Below are 17,768 nucleotides of genomic sequence, written 5' to 3' on the forward strand. Positions count from 1 at the left end.
CCTACACGTACTGCTCATGTTTTACTAAAAATCAGCTACATGACACTTCTCTCCCAGGTTTACAGTTCCTTATATGAATGCTGCAAATAATGCCTCCTGCAGCACAGACTGGTGGGTGCTCCCAGCCCTAGAAGCAAGCCTAGGAGCTGGCTGTGACCCACCTTCTCTGAGGGACAGAAAAAAGCCGGGAATAAACCACCAAGTGATCTACATTTCAATACATTCAGCAAGTTGCTTCGAAGTCCATAGCCCAGCAGGCACAGACGTTCCCCTGCCTCCCAACCTGCTGCTGCAGCAAGAGGAGATGGGCACTTAAGTAGCTGTGCACATCCACGCTGATAAAGAGCTGTGCACATCCATGCTGACCGTTGCCCATCCCAAAAGCTCCAGCCCAAAGATTAGCCCCAAGCACAGGTACATACCCTGAGGTACCCTGTACTACTGCAACTTGGGGAAATGCAGCTTGACACGCTCAAAATGCTGCTGATGGGTGCTGTGGCAACCTGGAACGGGAATGTCCCCTCGTACCCTGTGGTGGACCTGCCTGCATCAGATGCTCCACTGTACCCACACCAGCTTCAGCCCCACAGAAGGTGAGCACCACATCAGCCAAACCTACTGACAAGCCGCCCAATGCCCCCCTTTTAGTACCCCGAAAAGCAGCACAGTCAGACTGCTGACCTACCAAACACATAGGCTGCGGGTCAGGTCCATCGCTGCATGCCACACGCTGTGGCGCAAGGACCGCCCGCGGTGCCAAGGACATCTGCTCAGCTAGGGGACAGCCTGGGATTACCAGCCGTGTCACACTGGAGCCGGCAGAGCAGCTAACAAAGTAGCAGGTAACCAAGTGGGGCCTCGGGGAAGCATGTATGTGACCCAGAAAGCCTCTTGCAAGCCCAGAGGCTCTACGTCTGTGAGCATATACAGAGAAGGTCGTGTGCGTAGCGGCAGGTATGGAGAAAGCTGGGAAGCCCACAGCCCCCATGGTCTGGCCGTGGCTAACCCAGAGACCACTGCCTGGAACTGGGAAAAGCAAGAGCTTCCCTGAGAAGCAGAAGCAGTCTCTCTGAAGGAAAGCAAGGACTCTAGGCCAATTTAAGAAATACACAATATACCCCAAAGCAAAACGCCCCCCAAACCTAAACCCAGAAACCTTCCTGCCAAACTCTGAAATGAATGTAAAAGTTCTGCAGGAGAGAGAGGAGGGGAGGGAGGAATAAAAGATTCCCAGCATGAGTTGTGCCTGCTGTCAGAAAACAATATACGGCTCACTGATCACTTGTAAATTAAAATATGGAGATAGGATCACTGGAAGATAAATTCAGCACCAAACTACAGCCACAGAGGATAAAGAAAGAAAAAAATAACATACTGAGATATTTAATCAACCCCTCATCAGAAAGACTTCAAACAAAGGAGCGCTCTGTCAATTAGGAAAAAAGTAATCAAATGTACCCGAAGAGCAAGTTGTAACACATGCGGCAGCACCGCACACAAACTCCCATGCCATTCTGGAGGCTGGCCATTAACAGCCGAATTTCCTAACACGGTGTCAGAAAAATACCTGAGAACTTTGTGTAGACACACGCTAAGAGTACAACTGCACCCTGTAGCGCATGGCTGACTTTTGCATGCACTGTATTTAACTTGAGCATTTTCAGTGACCACTGCTGAAAAGCTGGCTGCTACGCAGAGAGAGGTGAGATGCTGAGGGTGGTATGAAATGCCATTTTCTCACCATCCGGAGATCAAGCTCGCCAGACAGACCTCAGGCAGGACCACGAGATCTTTTAGACACAGCCCGCACCATCCCTGCCAGCCTGAGATTGTCAGTGCTGCCCTCCGTGCAAAGATAAAGCCCCCTGAGAAGGACTCAACCAAATCCATCCAAGAGATTGCTCGCTCCACTCACCTGTAACTGTTCCTTTCCGCTGGGTTAATTTTCTGCAGGTTTAGTAAACTGAGCTGGCACACAGTGGGATCGATGCTGGCACAAGGAATGGGAAAGGACCACAGAGCCAGCAGCATGCATCAATGATAAGGATCACCTCCTGCTGCGCAACCAAGTGCTAGATCAGCTCCACCTGCACCCTAAATGTTCATGATGCTGCTGCCTCCATAAATTAACTGCCGAATCTGTCTACTGTGTGGAAGAACAACGAAGCAAAATGAGCCATCTGTCATTTTGCAAGAAATTGTCTTCTTGAACTTCATAAGGATAGAGGAAGTATTACAGCAGAATGGGCTACAGATCCATCATTAATTATCTGGACTCCCTTCTTCTCTGTTACATGGGACAGGGAAAACTGTAGGAATTTTGTTTAACAGCATCCCAAATTCCTATTTAAACAAGTAAGATGTCCCTGGGAGACAACTTTTATGTATGCACGTTAAGGTAAAAGATCCTGAGCCGTAGGCTCAGCATGTCCAGAGCCTGCCATTTCGCAGTAAGGAAGCAGATCGCAGGTTCAGTGAAGCCAGGAATTTAGTTTTTGACTAATGTCAGGACAGGTACAAACCCCAAAATAATCAACCCCTTAAGAACCAAAGTTCTGGAAAAGCATTCAGATAAAAATTGCCCTTGTTTATTCTACTGACATGGAGATACTAATTTCAAAAGGTAAAATCGCCATGGGAAGAAATGGGTGACTTCATTTTACTCAAGTTGCTTCCTTTATGTGGGCATTGCTGTACCACCCAGCTATGCAGGTCGCTGTCACGTTGAAGAGCAAAGCCACTGTGTCTAGCCAGCTGTGCCCCACCAGCAGAAGACACCCCCAGACCATCAGTTGAACAAACGCTCATGAAGGCCAGAGGCTGAGGACTGACAGTATTTGGGGCTGGGCTACCTTTCTGCCCGGCTGTTCAGCACCGTTCTTCTCAAAACAGGACAGAGCCTGCCTGTGCAAAGGACTTACGGGGAATATGTAGTTTCTCATCTGACGAGAAGTATCTCACATGATACAGAAGCTAGAAAAACAGTAGAGGTCCCATGCACGCGTATGGACAGTCAAAGCTGCTGTTTGGGAGTGCTGGGAGGGACACCTGGGCTGGGTACCGCTCTCACTGGAGGGCCAAAACTGCAGCAAGAGAAGAATTGTGCTGCTGCAGCACTGAGCCTGCTGGCCCCGACGCACTCACCTTGTGGAGGCCAGCGGGGCGGCTGAGGGGCTGTGGCTCCATCCATGGACCGGGGAAGGAGAACAGTGGTCAACACACCTGGCTGGAAACCTGCTCATCACCAGTGCTCCCTCTCCCCCAAGGGCTGCCCCTACTGACTCTGCTTTTGAAGACTTCAAGGACATGAGGGATGCACAAAGCTTTAGAGACGCTTAAGGTCTAACCACTGTTCACTGCAGAGTATTTTAGTCCAAGGAGAGCAAACAGGGAATCAATGAGAAGCTAAAGTGTGTGGAGAGAAGACATTCAAGACAACATCAAAGCAGTTGCATGTGCACAGACTGCAAACAGGCTGACACCGTGGTTCCGTATATGCATGCTGCAAACGCGAGTGCAAAACCGCTCAGGAGATATCAAAGAGAGAAGCAGAGAGTGCTTTGAAATCAAAGTGAAAAAATTGCTCCTAAAAAAGTAACTGTGAGGACAGTTAATTTGAACAGAGCAGCATATTCTGAATACAGCCCAGGTCTCCTGCCATTGTTGGTCTTGTTAGGGGGCTGAAAAGCAAGACCGCCCACAGTGAGATCGATGGGCACACACACACAGCATGCTGAGCTGGGTCAGGGTCCCACTAGGTGCCAGGATGCAATCCCGCTCTCTTCACCCTCAGGAAACGCAACTGAGCTGCTTCACACATTTAAAATCCAACTTCTCGGGTTATGCCCTCGGGTGCATTTTCCAGGCTAAACCCCCAAGGGAAACCCTGAACATAAATGACTGCAATCAGCTCGACATGCTTGGCTCCGACAGAAACATTTCACGGGAAAACCTGCAGGGGAGCCAAGAATCACTGCTCCCAGATGGGAAACCAAAGGCAGGGGGAGGTGAAAAGCAGCTCTGGCCCTGCAAGGCCAGTGTCAGCATCCCCAGCCTGGGGTCGGGAATGCTGCAGCGCATCCAGCACGAGATCCACCCCCACCCTGTGCTGTTCAATCTGATGGGCTCGTTTCGACGTGGCAGTCTTTTTGTGGGATCAAGATGGTATTTGCTGTGGGTGCTTTGGCTCTGCTCACACCAATGTAACCTCATGCCAACACGTGACCTGCATCGGGCCAGATTCGCCTGGCTGGGTGATGTGGAAGAGGACGTCTCCCATACTCGTAAGTGCAAAACCACAGCCAACTTGACGAGGCCAGCCAGGAAGTGCCCCACTTGGAGTGGGGCAGGGAGAGCATCCTCACGTGGATGTGTGCCCACAGGGGAAGCCCCATCTCAAATTCGTATTTAGTGCCCCAACACTAGAGGGTATGTTATGCACTACAGCGGCAGTGAGAAGAGGAGGCTCTCAGGTGTGTGTGGCAGTGATGGTACATGGAGAAGACAGGGGACAGGGATGTTGGGAGCAGGGTGTGATGGCTCAGTGGGGAGAAAAAGCACCCTGGGGTGCCAGTCTGGGATAAACAACTGTGCCAAGGAGGCAGCAGCAAGTCTAAGTGGGGAAGCTGTCCCAGAGGACCTCACAAGTGTGGGACAAACCTCCCCAGGGCAAATGTGCAGGAGTAGAACACTACCAGGGGTATGAGGTGGAAGAAGCAAACCCATCTGTGCTACCCGGAAAAGAAAAAAGGCTCTAGCTGGGTGCTAATGCAGGTCTATGCAAGGGGACAGCCCTGGGTGACACAACACTGAACCCCTTCATTTTGTCTGTTCAGAGTGCTGGAAGCAGATAGGAAAGAGGAGCAACTCTGAGACAGAACAGCGGGTCTTACCTTCTTGGCGGTGAAAGGAAAGGAGCAAGTCCCCAAGCACCCAGGAGAGAGGAGAATGCTCTGTACCACAGTCACAGCTGCTGATGAACAGTCATCTCTCCTGAGCACTTCTTGAACTCCTTCATCACTCAAGCAAGAGTACAACTATTTGCCAGATGGAGCCAGGTGGCTGTAAAGCAGGGAAGCAGTGCTATTCTACAGAGCAAAACCACTCTGCAATCAAGCAAGCAGCAAACTTAAGTTTCCAGACTTCACTTCTGTAAGGAAGTTTCCACCTCATTAGCCTTCCTTGTTTAACTTTATTGCTAGATGCTGCCAGCAGCAAAAAGTGACAGGTTTTTAAGCTGGCACTTTCTGGCACTTGAAAACACTTGTTTGAGCCTCCATTCAAGAGTCTGGTCGGTACCGCACCGGCCATCCATCATAGAAAAGGCATCTTTCGTATCCATACATGAGAGGATTCCTTGCAAGCAGACATTACTAAGAAATGAGACAGCAGAAAGGCATTAACAGTAATATCTGATTTTCATTTGTTAGGGAAAGCCTCTCCTTATACTCCACAAGTGTCTTGGCAATTGTTTGAAAATCAGCGCTCCTCTCCCAGCATTAAGTGTGCCATAAAGCAGCCTGTTCCTCCACTTCTCCTCTGCCTCACCCTCTCCTTCACATCCTCCTAGCACCCCTAGCTTTCATGGTCACAACCATCCCCTGCTTGGCCATTCACTGAGCCTTCAGGGGGCAGGATGAGCAGGATATGGAGCAGTCTCCTGCGGCTGCCAGGGAAGGGCTTGGACAAAGAGGTAAGGGTCCTCTGCTCTCCACTCCTTAGGTTTCTCTGGCCACCGCTAGCCCAACGCAGCCAGGCTGCTGCCAGTGGTGGTTTCTTGTGGACAGGAGGAGAGCGGCAGAGCGCTCTGCACCCACCTGGGTGCAGGGTTTCAGGAGAAGCACAGCTCTGGCTCACCCCTCTCTCAAAGTAAGGTTCAGGCACAAGTCTCCCCCAGCTTCTCCAAGGCAAGCTTGAGGAGCCTCCACCCTCCCCTTCCACGATGGTTTCAACTTGACAGCTCCTAATAAACCAAACTTTAGGAAGCAGCCCCTGGAGAGCAGCTGGAAGCTAATTAATGCTCTAACGAAGAACCCGACTGCCTTGTTTGCTCGACGGCTCCCAGGTCAATCAATCTGCCATAGCCCGACTTGCAAAAAAGCAGCGAGGAGCCCAACACCCCTGGTGTCTGCTCAGTTATCACCCCCGCCACCCCTCCTCATCCCTCCTCCCGTGTTCATTACTGTCAAAAACCAGGCAGCAAGAGGGCAGATTTATAGAGGCGATTGCAGCTTCTCCCCCTGCGCCTGCTCCAGGATTAGCCGCGAAGGAACCGACGCAAGGATGGAGGGGTGGGAAGAGCACAGAGACATGGGGCGGTGTGTGCCCTGCAGGTCGGGATGGGCAGGTATGCGCCTGAGTATGGAAGGGGTGAGGGGGGTGTTCAGGGGGGATCTGCCACAATCTGCTGCTTGTGTGGAAGCCCTGCTTTTTTATTCCGCTGTTGCAAGAGAGATTCCCCAGCGCTCAGACCCCAGGCCCTCTCAAATCTCTGCCGAATCACCCTGTCGCTTGTGCTGTAGGGGAAAGGTAAGTGAGGTAATGCACACAAGGACAATGGCAATCTAATACAATAGCACAAATCTGCTCAAGCCTCCTTGCCAAAAGAGTCCTATCCAGATGTCCTAGCCTGCCTGGATTGCAGCACAGTCCCCATCATGCACTGTGCCGCCAGAGACTGTCTGCTGCCCTTGTCTGAGTCCCACAGATCGCACTGATGCACGCCGCTCCCAGACAGCACCTCCTGTCTCAGCCACTCCATCCCTGAAAACCTGTCAGGGAGAAGCAAGATCCAAGGAGGAGCTAGGAACAGAGCTGCCTGACAGCCCTTGGGTCTCCCCTTGACTCACATGCATCTATCTACCACCTTGCTCCCTTGGGCAGGACCCGGAGTGCGGGCACCGTTCCCCCTCCATGCTGCGTGAAGAAGGGAGCAGAGGGGGTACTGCTCAGCTGGTATCCTTACACCAAGAGCTCAGCCCAAAGCCAAATGCTTCCAGGGTCACCTGGATTCAAAAGAAACTACCTGCACCTCTGCCTCCCCTAAAACTTGAGAGATCAGCATGTGCCAGGGAGCCACCACAGCTGTCCCCTTCAAGGACAGGACACATCTGTCCTGACTGATCTCTTGCAAATCAGCCTGATAAAGTTTGCATGGAGGATGCTCTTCTCCACCTGGAAAGGGGCAAGTGTGCTAAGGGCAAGGACACTCTCTAGAAGGGAAAGGGGTGGTAAGCCCTCAGGGCAAGCGCCAGCTTTCAGGGATGAAAGAACCTGGGTTTCAGAGGCAGGCCAAATAATGCAGCGGGAGGGAAGCCCGAACACGAGGAGAAATCTCCACCCCTGCACTTGGGGCTCGCTCCAAGCTCAGCCCACTCTCCTGTGCATGGTCTCCTGCCAGCTTTGGCTTCGGGGAAGCAGCTGGCGTGAACCGAGTCGTACTTTTATTGTTCCTCCCTCTCTGCTGCAACATGAGCTCATCGAGAAAGAAACAACAGGCAGCTCGAGAGATGGAAGTAAAAAGGAGAGCACTGTGTTGTAAGCACATGAAACGGCCACAGGCAAACTAGCTAGTCTGGCCCACAATCCTGCCCAACAGACCCCCACACCAGCCTGGAGTTCTGCCCCAGCCTACAGAAGTTAAAACCCAGCACTCACCCTACAGCTGTGCAGGTCTCCCCGCAAAGCACACACGAGCTACCTGGGGCTGCGTGCCCCTACCTGTGCACAACCTTCCCTCTGCTTTGCAAGCCAAGGTGTGCGTGACATCAAGGAACAGGCCTTGAAAGGGAGCTTCAGATCCTACTGCTGCTGCTGGTGAGTTTTCACACCCCAGGAAGGGATAAACACCACGCCTTCATGATACGTAAATTCTCCATAAGCTCTCAAACGCACAGCCAGCACCCTTTATAAGGCTTTTCCTCACACTGCCAGTCCTTATAATGGCTTCATGCCCAAGGGGCCAGGAACGTCACACTCAAAGACCAAATCTGCCTCCAGATGCCATGCAGGATACCTGTACCATCCCACCTACAGACCTTGTATTCAGAACTGGGTTAATGCTGCCAGTGCCTGCCTTATTCATTCCCCCATTCAGGAGCTACGTGTTTTGTTTCTCAAATACTGCTCCTTTCTTCTCAGGAGTAGGAAACTGGAGTGTTTCAAGCTGCTAGTGCTTCCCCAAGATTACCTGCTGGCCACGAGACAGCAGCAGGTGAAATTACATTGCAGTCACATTAATACATGCAATTCAAACCAGTGCTGCCACCTCTGCAGTTACCACTGCAACAGTGCCAAGGAGAGACAACCTGAGCACTGCAACAGCAAACCAACATGCCAGGAGAAGCTCCAGCACCCTGTCCCTTAAGAATGTGGGATTCTACAAAACAAAGAGATTAATGAAGCAATCCGGTAGCCACTATGTTACCTTTCTCACCTGAACACACTTTTAAAGGCTGACATATATTGATTGCCACGTCTGCACCTGGAACCTGTCAAATAGAAAGGTGACTCTGACAAACAAGGAGCAGGGGTTTAATTGGAAACTAGAATCCCAGCATTCACTTACAATCTGGAATCACATGTTGGCTCAGTTTGCCAAAAGACCTTCTTTATCGTGTCCCTGAGTGGACTGGTAGTGCAGATAGGTCACCCCAAACACACTGGCGTATGGGTCAAGGCAGGAGCTAGTGGCAAAGGAAAGGAGAAAGCTAGGACTAAAGCATCCAGTAGCAGCCAGAAGTTATGTCAGGTTAAGGTGAGTACAGAGCCACAGACTTAGACTGACAGCATTCTCAGGTGTTCAGTCTTTCAGAGGTCATTAATGACACCTTTTGAAGAAGCCTTGGATATGAACCTGAAAATCAGCACAGGTCTGACTGTGGGGCCACTAGGACATTCATTCAGAGGTGACCAAGAAGGTGCCTCCCACATCATCCTGGATCCCCTCTGGAGATTATCCAGGCAAAGACCCAGCAACAACACGACACGACTTTCTGCAACTTTCAAAACCAGAGGGAACCACAGCAGTCACTGGTACGACTGCCAGCATTGCATTCATGGAGAATATCAACCACCCGCTCTCAGAGGCTGCCTGGGACATAGAAACAAAACACAGAGAGCACATAACCGTGGTGCTGGGGATGTTCTGAGGAGCCCTCCTCTTCTCCTCCATCCTCTTGTGGGCCATAAAACCACAAACATTATGCAAGGCTCATTGGACTGACAGCTAAGATTTGTGTAGCAGTAGTTTGTTGAGCAGCAGGGAGATAGTGAGGGGTAAAAAACACAGAGACCTAGATGACTTGTTCTGTTAAGGTATCACCTGATGGTTACTCGTCCAGTAAAGAACTGCCTGCCAGAGTATGGTTTAAATGCCCTTAAATGTCCTCTGGCCACTCTGAGCTGTGACACAGAGGCTCTCTTCTGGAAGGTGTTATCAAGGATTTCTCTTTCTCTCTGTCTCACGCACATGCATGCACAGAGATGTGCCATGAAGAAGCACATTACTCCAGGGGCCATATCCAGTCAACACTGTTTCCTAGGGAAATAAGCTAAAATGATGAACACCACCAACCTGACGTTGCGAGCAGTAAAACATGTATTACAAGGCAGGATAATCAAGATAAATGGAGAAGATTAACCTGGAGATGGGGGCAATGAAGGAGGGAGGGAGGGAAGAGAGAAGATGGAGAGCTCATGAGGCGCCTGGAGCTTGCAGCATCCCCTGACTTCTGAAGTCATGCTAAGGATTGGGGAAGGTGGAGAAGAGTATGAAATGAGCCACTGAGGTGAAAAACACCAAAACGCGAGCCAGAAGACAGACCCTAGGAAGGAGTCCATCTGCACAGGGACACAAAGTGAGGACTAACCATGCTGCAAGGACCTGAGCCAAGAGTCCTGAATGTGCTCAAAGCCTCAGTCCAGACATCAACTCCAGCCCTAAGGCCATGACAGCAATAAACTGTTCAGCTCAGCAGTGGCCGAGAGCTACCCTGACCATGTATCTTTGCACCCGTCACGGACAATAGAAGGCACCACCAAAATATCAGTGACAAGGCCTACAGAAGGCATCTAACTCTTTCCACTGGCTGTACGTAGAGCATAAGCACCTTGTAGGTTTTATGACTCTCCCTGCCTAGTCAGGTGTCTGTTGCCTAGCTGTTGCACACTCTGCGTGCACATGGCCTTGGTGACTGCTGGAAAGGGCTCAATTTCTGCTGGGATGAAAGTCAGACTCTTTGATCACTAGCTGCTTTTGAAGATGCCTCCAGCAGAGCGAGAGATGGAGCCAGTTACTAGACAAGAGCTCCAGTGCCTCACCTATGGCGCATGTGCACGTGCAGGCTGTGGTGGGAGCATCACTCTCTTCTTTGATCCTGTTTGCCCTGTCCCTTTCCTCTTTTCCCCAGGTTAGTCTGCTCTGATGAATAAAGGTGGCAACCTGAAAGCCATCTCTGTCTCACAAGAACAGCCCAAAGACCGGACTGAGCTGCGGTCACCTCACCTCCCAGAAGAAAATCCCACGAACAGCACACAGGGAGCAAAGAGAAGACCCAGTTTCCCAGAGGTGGATAAAGGGGCTCAAACATATCTGCAGCTGAAGAGCTGAGCAGTGCCACCTGAGCCACGGACAAGTGTGAGATGTCAGTTGCAGCCACAAGGGCTGTCCTTGCTCTGGAAAGACCACTGTAGCACTGGTATGTACCCCATGCCCACATTGCTCATCCCAGCCCCCCTCACACGCTCTCAGCACTCACCTGGACGCAGGACCCTGATTTCCAGCAGGTTGGAGGTCCTGTCTGCCAGCCGCGTCCAGCTGCTGTTGTAGTTCTTCCTCCAGAGCTCGGCCACGCACTGGTACTTGCCGGCCTCCGTGTCGCTCGCCCTGCTGATGCTCAGACGCACATTGTTGCTGGACTCAGCCTTCTCGATGGCGGTGCGGGTCCGGAAACCCGTGTACCTGTCGCCCCACTGGACCCCACCATCACGTGTAAAGGTGACCAGGTCGTGAAACTCGGTGCTGCCCGCCGGTTGGAAACGCCATGTCACCGACACCGGTACCCACGACGGGTAGTGGGGCTTGATGATGCACTGGAGGTCGAAGGACTCATTGTAGGTCACCCCGGGGGTGCGGGAGATAGCTGTGACAGCGAAGCCGGCCTCTGCGGAACGAAAGAAAAGAGCTTTGAGAGACACCTGCCTAATGAGGCCCTGCTGTTAGCATGCAAAAGCTAGAGCGTGGTCATCCAGCTGCAAGCCTGGAATAATCAGCTGCTCACGTTGTGTGGGTTCCTTGTTTGCAATTGCGAAGTGGTGCGAACAGCAGCAGCAAACCCACACTTCGGTGCCTGCGTAGCGGTGACTGCCTGCATGAACACTGGCTGAGGCAGCAGCAGGATCGTGCTTGATTTCTGCCCAAGGGAATGAGATCCCCTGAGACCCGGAGGATGAGCAGCCTGCCTCTACATGGCTGCCAAAACCCTTATGGAAACGCAGCAGCGTGGCGGCAAGGGAGCAATGATGGGCAGAGCAGCTGCGCAGCACCAGCCTGATGGCTCGCAGTCCCCACAACCCACATCCACCCCTCGGGCAGGGGGTCCCCACCCCGTCCCCCACCCCAGGTCTGTGGCTGGTTGTTGCAGGTGAAGGGAAGATGAGGAAAGTGAGAAGTAGCAGCCTTCGTTCATGCATTGGAGAGCTGGCAGCGGTTACAAGACCCCAGGATGGAGACAACTGAAAGAAAGAGAAGCTGGTTGCTCCTGTTCTTCACACAGTATGGCTTATGTTCTCTTCCAGATCACAGCTCCAGGACGGCTTTATGCAGTTATCCTCACACGTCCACCACTCTCCAAGCCAGTCGGTACATTTTGACTTGTCTACCCCCAGCACTTTGTTTATTTAGGGGAGTTTCCAGCAGTCTATTAGTAATTTGAAGATAACGTATTCCCAGCTGACTGGCTTACGGTTTGGGTTAGAGTATTTCCATTGCTCATTTGTTCCGAACTGCAGAGAGAAACATTTTCTTCTCTTCCAACCAGTTCAGTGCAGCCAACAGATTTAGCAGGGACCACGTTTCCCACTGGCAACATCCCCAAGAAGTGCTCCCTTCCCAGGAGGCTCCATGGGGTGTCCCACACCAGTCGCCAGCTCTCCTCCCTACCCCTGCAGCGCTGACCGTCCTGGCACGCGGCGCAGCCACCACCGCAAGGGAGAGCCTGGACAGTGCCCAGTAGAAACAGAAACATCTTCTGGATCAGTACAGAGCTTCAGCCCATCACCGGCTTGAAATTATAGTTTGAGAGATGAGCCAGGAGCTCACCGAAACCCACAGAGCTGCTGCCACAGGCCAGGCTGGCTGCAGCGTGGACACCGCTGTATCTCCACGCTTCCAGCAAGTGCCTCCAAAGCCCCATGGTGTCACTGTGCCAGAGCTCCAGGACATTTAATTACTGAGAGTCAATCAATTACTGAGGTCAATCTTTGGGATTAAAGCTTCTTGCAACATGTTCGGCGATTACCCAGGAGAGTAGAGTAAGACCCAGGCTGTCTCCCCTGCAGGACTGCTGTATCTCATCCCCACGGAATGAAGCCCTTTACCTTCAGGCCCTGCAGTAGCCCTCCTGCCTCGGCAAGTGTGTCACTGGGCCCAGCTCAGAGCACTGCTGAGCCAGCGATGGCCCTCGACAGCCAAATTAATTTCATCAAGATCAAATGACTTCGTAAAGTTTATGTCCAGTTGGCACAGGCAAGGAACCTTCATGAAGTGACTTCTCTCGACTGCCATGCGAAACCCAGGTGTGTTTCTCAGGTCCTCAATGCAACCAACACTCTCATGGCACTTAGGTTAACACACAAAGGCCCTTCTTCCTCTGGGACGTGGTACAGAAGGAGAGAAGCCACGCATAAAAGCGGGCAGATTTTCTGCAAGACCTCCCTACAAGAATACAGCAGCCCCCCCTCACCCTGCCTGCTCCTCCTTCCCTGGCCAGCCAGGGACTGCAGTCCCTGCCAGGCACTCAAGATCCTCAGAAGTTCAGGGACATCTGGTCTCCTCTGACAGCACATCTCTCTTCTGGCTATTGCTTCCGAACCACCCTGCAGATAGATTTATGGGTTTGAACATCATCTGTGCTGGTTCAGCTAAAGAGTTTCTTACCCTGGCAGACTGGCAAACGATTAGACCTTAACTTGAAATGTGAGTGTCACTAAATTTACTGCATTTTTTTCTGCTAGCAATTTCTGTAGCCATAAACCTCTCTTGCTCTTTCTTAACACCTTCCATTTGAGTTTCTCAGGATGCTTCAAAAACATTAAGCTGAAAAAAAATATCAGATTCAGCAGCAATGAAACAATACTCAATATTTTCTCCACTAAATTTTCATAAGCTACTTCAGCTTTGCTAGTTACAGGAAGAGGACCTAGGAATTTCTTAGGACTTGACAGAACGTGCTCAATAGCCATCAATTTATCTGGGACAAGGAGCGGAGGAGGAGGGACACCCATCTTTCCATCACATCTTCTGGAACTGCTAGGCAATTCTGAGCATCTTAAATTTTAACAAGAGTAAAAGTGACACATTTAAAATCTCAGCACTTAATCTCAACACTTCTACAAGTGGCAGAGTAAAGAGAAGGGCTGCTACATGAACTTACAGCAGCCCAAATACTGCTGACCTGATGAGGAAGACGCCGTTGAAGCCAGATGAGAATCTGCCTTTAGTTCTTTACAAACTAATGTCCCTACCTGGTTTTGGAAGATATATGGCAAAGATTTGGCAAAGAACAGATAGAACAGCGGCTGAAAGAAGGTCAAAAGTGAAGGGGAGGAAAGGAGGAAAAAGGCAAGATTTTAATCAGAACACGATACAACTTTGAAGTCTGGTCTCACATAGCTTGCCAAAGCTTAAGATTAATACTGCAGAGAACAAAAAAAACCCCACCCAAACCCTCAAAATATTCCTATCTTGACCTTTCAATAGAGTTCCCCAATTGTTTATAGCCTTGGCATTCTGCAAATCAGGGGCCACATCAGAGCAGTCATCCCTTCTTCAGTCACCTGCAGAGCACTTTGGGAACTAGTCCAGGACTTAATATAGCAAGGCCTGAGCGGGACCAAAGTAATTCACGATCCATGCAAAATCCCTAATGCTCTACCTGCCCTCTACTAAACTGATGTGGTTTCACTTTGTTTGAAATGGAGGAGGCCTTTGGCAGAGCAGAGTACCAGTTGCAATGATCCCAGGTCCTAGTTCGGCTTGGTCACGGACAATGTTGTGGTTCCAGGCCAGCAGCTCAGTACCTCCTTGCAGAGGCAGCGAGGACCGTTCCCAAACCACGTCTTCTGCAGGCTTCTGATGTTGTCAGAGATGCTCGCCATTTCTGGTGGACGGGCCAACAGATGCCCAGCATTTTGCTCTCCTGGTCTGGTGAGCAGAGGTAAGGTTTACCCAGGGCAGGAGGCTGCCGATGGAGCACCACCACCGTACTGCCCATAGCCCGGCTCCAATGCTGGGTGGACAACACATCATGGGACTGGTAGCCTCTCTTCTCAGAAGGATGCTGGAATCACTGCCCCTCTCCTTAGCCACCCCTGCTTTGCTCCTGCTACAGCCACCCCTCAGACTTTGGCCCCATATGCAATGGGGCATGCAAGCATTTTGCACCAACTTACCAGCAGCTGCAGGTGGGCTGCCTGGTACCTCCATTTTGCCGGCAAGCAAGGGTGGGAATGCTGAGAGCAGCCCCGGTTACTTGCAGGTGACCTCCTGGGGGGGGGGCAGACACGTGGGGAGCACGGTCCCGCAGCCCCCGCACCTTGAGTACTCACCCAGAGCAGTGATGGACACTGGGGTGCCCGCGTGCCGCTCCCCAACCATCTGCCACTCCCCATCCAGCGTCCGCGTCCACTCGGCCACCCGGCACTCATAGTGGCCCTCGTCCGCCTTGATGCTGTTGAAGATCTCCAGGGTGAAGGAGCCGGGCCGGACCTGCTCCACCTGGATGCCCCCGTAGCTGCTGCGCTCGGCGTACGAGGGGCCCGGCTGCAGGGTGCCCTCCCGATCCAGACGCACAATTTCGCTGCGCCGGTTCAGCCTGTCCACCAGCTGCCAGGCGACGGAGAGGCGGCTTTGGGGCCCGAAGCCCGAGCGCACGTTGCAGCCAAAGCGCAGGCTCTCCCCCTCCAAGACATTGCTGGCGTTGTTGATAATCTCCAAGGAGATGCTGGTCTCTAAGGAGAGAAATGCATACACACAGGGGAGATGACACACACTCGCCACTTCTCGGTCTGCAAGAAGGACGCTGCCGGCCAGAGAGGCTTTCTACCAGGTGCAGGAAACTGCCCACGCATTTGGGTCCAGGCACATCTTAACCTCACGTGTGACCACATCCAAAACCAGCTTGTGGGCAGCGAGCTGCTCCTGGTGACTTGCACACTCAAAGCATCTGTAGGCCAAAGCTGGGAGAAATCTCTCTGCCTATGGCTCACGAGACATTGCTGCATCTTCTGGTCGCAGGTCCGGGATGGAATCTCAGCAAAACTTGAGGGAAATTGTGTTGCTACAACACGCACCACATGCAACCGGTTCTGCCAAACAAAGCTTCCAGCTCCCTGGGTTTTTCAATTCACATCATCCTGATCACCATCTTGCCATGTCCATTGCTACAACACCTTTTGGGAAAAGCTCTCCCAAACTCTCACCGCTAGTGACACTGGAGGTAGCTATCAATGTCTGAAAACATCAAAAAACCCCCAACAAAAACCGTAGCCTGAGCTTCCCAGAGATGTAAGGCTTTACAGCTGTTTTTTCAGAGATACTGAGTGCTGGTTACTCCCGCTGTCTTCCATCGGAGTTATGGACACTTAGCACCCTTGAAAAATCATCACATTTGTTCCTAGAGCTGGTGATCTATCAAATAGCAAGAATGAAATCTGTCTGAAAGGTGGCTATGCCTAGGAGTGCTACATTTTAGACATTTGTCCAGTGCAAGATTTCTAGCTAGAGTAATTTTCAAAGCCAAACAAATGAGACCAAATATTGGTAGGAGAGAAAAGAAACAGAATTTCTTTTTGAGAAATGAGGAGGGGGGGGAAAAAAAAGCTAGAGGAAAGAGCTGCATTTCCCAAAAATACAAACCTAAGAGATAGGAGACAAACATCACACAAAATTCTCTTGCAGCTACCCTCTGCTTGGTCAAAGCCCACGGTCAGGGTAGCCTGGGCAACACATGTATGGCTCATCATGCCACAGCTACCTGAGTTTCAGAGAGCTAAACAAGGAATGAGTCATTGGACTCTCTCCTCTCACCCCATTTTTTCTGTACTTATCCCATTTGTCTGACAAACATAAAAGGCATTCAGGCAAGCCTCTGGCAGGGTTGTTTTCACCAGCACTGGCAGATGCACAGTGACCATGACAGAGCTCCATGCTGAAGAGCAAACTGGGGCTCGAGGAGCACATAAAACCCTGGTTTCTCCCAGTACAGCTGTCTTGCAAGACAGTCGAACAACAGCCACTGAGCAGTCTGCAGGAATCTAGCAGCTTTTAGGATAAACCAGGGCCGAGCTGGTCTCGCCGTTATGCCTGCGGACTGCTTTAGAGAACCTAGCTCCCTACAGAGCAAGGCGAGAGATGTGAGGAGCAAGTCAGAGGCTGTCACACGCACCTTCAGCTCAAGGCCAGAACAGCCACCTTGGGACCATTATCAAGGCGGGTGCATGTTTCCCCACCTATGAACCTGACACATATTCCTCCTTCTCTATCATCCCCTTACCATCAAAGACAAAATCTTTTCAGTTGGGATTTCAAGCCTCCACAGCATGCAAACTCTTATCCTCCCTCTTCCCCACCGCCGACGTCTGGACAAATCACGGCCTCACCAGCAGTGAGCCTCACCGCCCAGTAGAGCAATGGCCCCAGGAGGGGATGGGCCAGTCTCTACTTACTGAGCGGCAGGACAGTGATGGGGATGTTCTTCGGCCGCTTGCTCTCCTTGTCGATGAAGTCCCCTGTCACGGTCTTCTCCCGCTCAGTCACCCGGCAGTTGTACTTGCCACTGTCCTCAAGGCGGAGGCGGTAGATCTTCAGCACAAAAACGTTGTCACTTTCTTTGGCTACCTTGAGCTGGCCCAGGGCCTCGCGCTGGGCAAACTCGTTGTTGAGCACCGGCACAGCGTTGGGCCCCAAGCTGGCAATGAGGGAGCTGTTGAAGGCCCAGGAGATGGAGAAGTAGCGGTCAGGGACGTTCTGCGCCTCCAGGATGCACCGAAACTCCACCGGCTCACCCACAATGTATGTCCGCTTCTCTGTCTCCAGCCGGACGCTGAACTCCTTATCTGGGAAGAAAAGAAAGGTGCTCCAGTCCCCTAATCATCTTTGTTGCCCTAACAAAGAAGAGACAGACCAATTCACGTTAGCATGGCAAAGCTCACCAGGACAGCCAGCACGCCTCGTGCGAGGTATTTGCAACTTGCTGCTCTTTGTGTAGTCAACATCCCTCAGACACATGCATCCACAGGTGGAGGGGCTTGCTTTTGCTCTGAGAACCCAGATTGGTCATGCTGCAGGAGAGGCAGCATGCTGCCCAGCACACAAGAGCTGCAAGGAGTCCCCACTCAAAACCCTTTCCTCCAGCCTTTACTCCTGGAAGCAGCTCTGCTGTGACGCCAGCACGCAGTGGCACTGCGGGATGCAAGATCGAGCTTAGTCTTACTTGCACCCTGCCCAGCCTGGGTCAGGAGGCAGGGCCTTTTGCGATATCAGAGAGGAT

General features: G+C 51.7%; 1 protein-coding gene across 1 annotated transcript in view; it reads right to left on the minus strand.

The window, feature by feature from the left end:
- Positions 1–17,768, minus strand: part of IGSF3 (immunoglobulin superfamily, member 3) — a 71,979-nt gene that overhangs the window by 16,269 nt on the left and 37,942 nt on the right. The window contains exons 3-5 of the mRNA XM_009890086.1: positions 16,945–17,334; positions 14,827–15,228; positions 10,758–11,162 (exon numbers count right to left, since the gene is read on the minus strand). Coding sequence (XP_009888388.1) covers positions 10,758–11,162; positions 14,827–15,228; positions 16,945–17,334 — 1,197 coding nt within the window. The remainder of the gene's footprint in view (positions 1–10,757; positions 11,163–14,826; positions 15,229–16,944; positions 17,335–17,768) is intronic.

Source organism: Charadrius vociferus, unplaced genomic scaffold (genome assembly GCF_000708025.1).
Source record: "Charadrius vociferus isolate BGI_N301 unplaced genomic scaffold, ASM70802v2 scaffold287, whole genome shotgun sequence".
NCBI lineage: Eukaryota > Metazoa > Chordata > Aves > Charadriiformes > Charadriidae > Charadrius > Charadrius vociferus.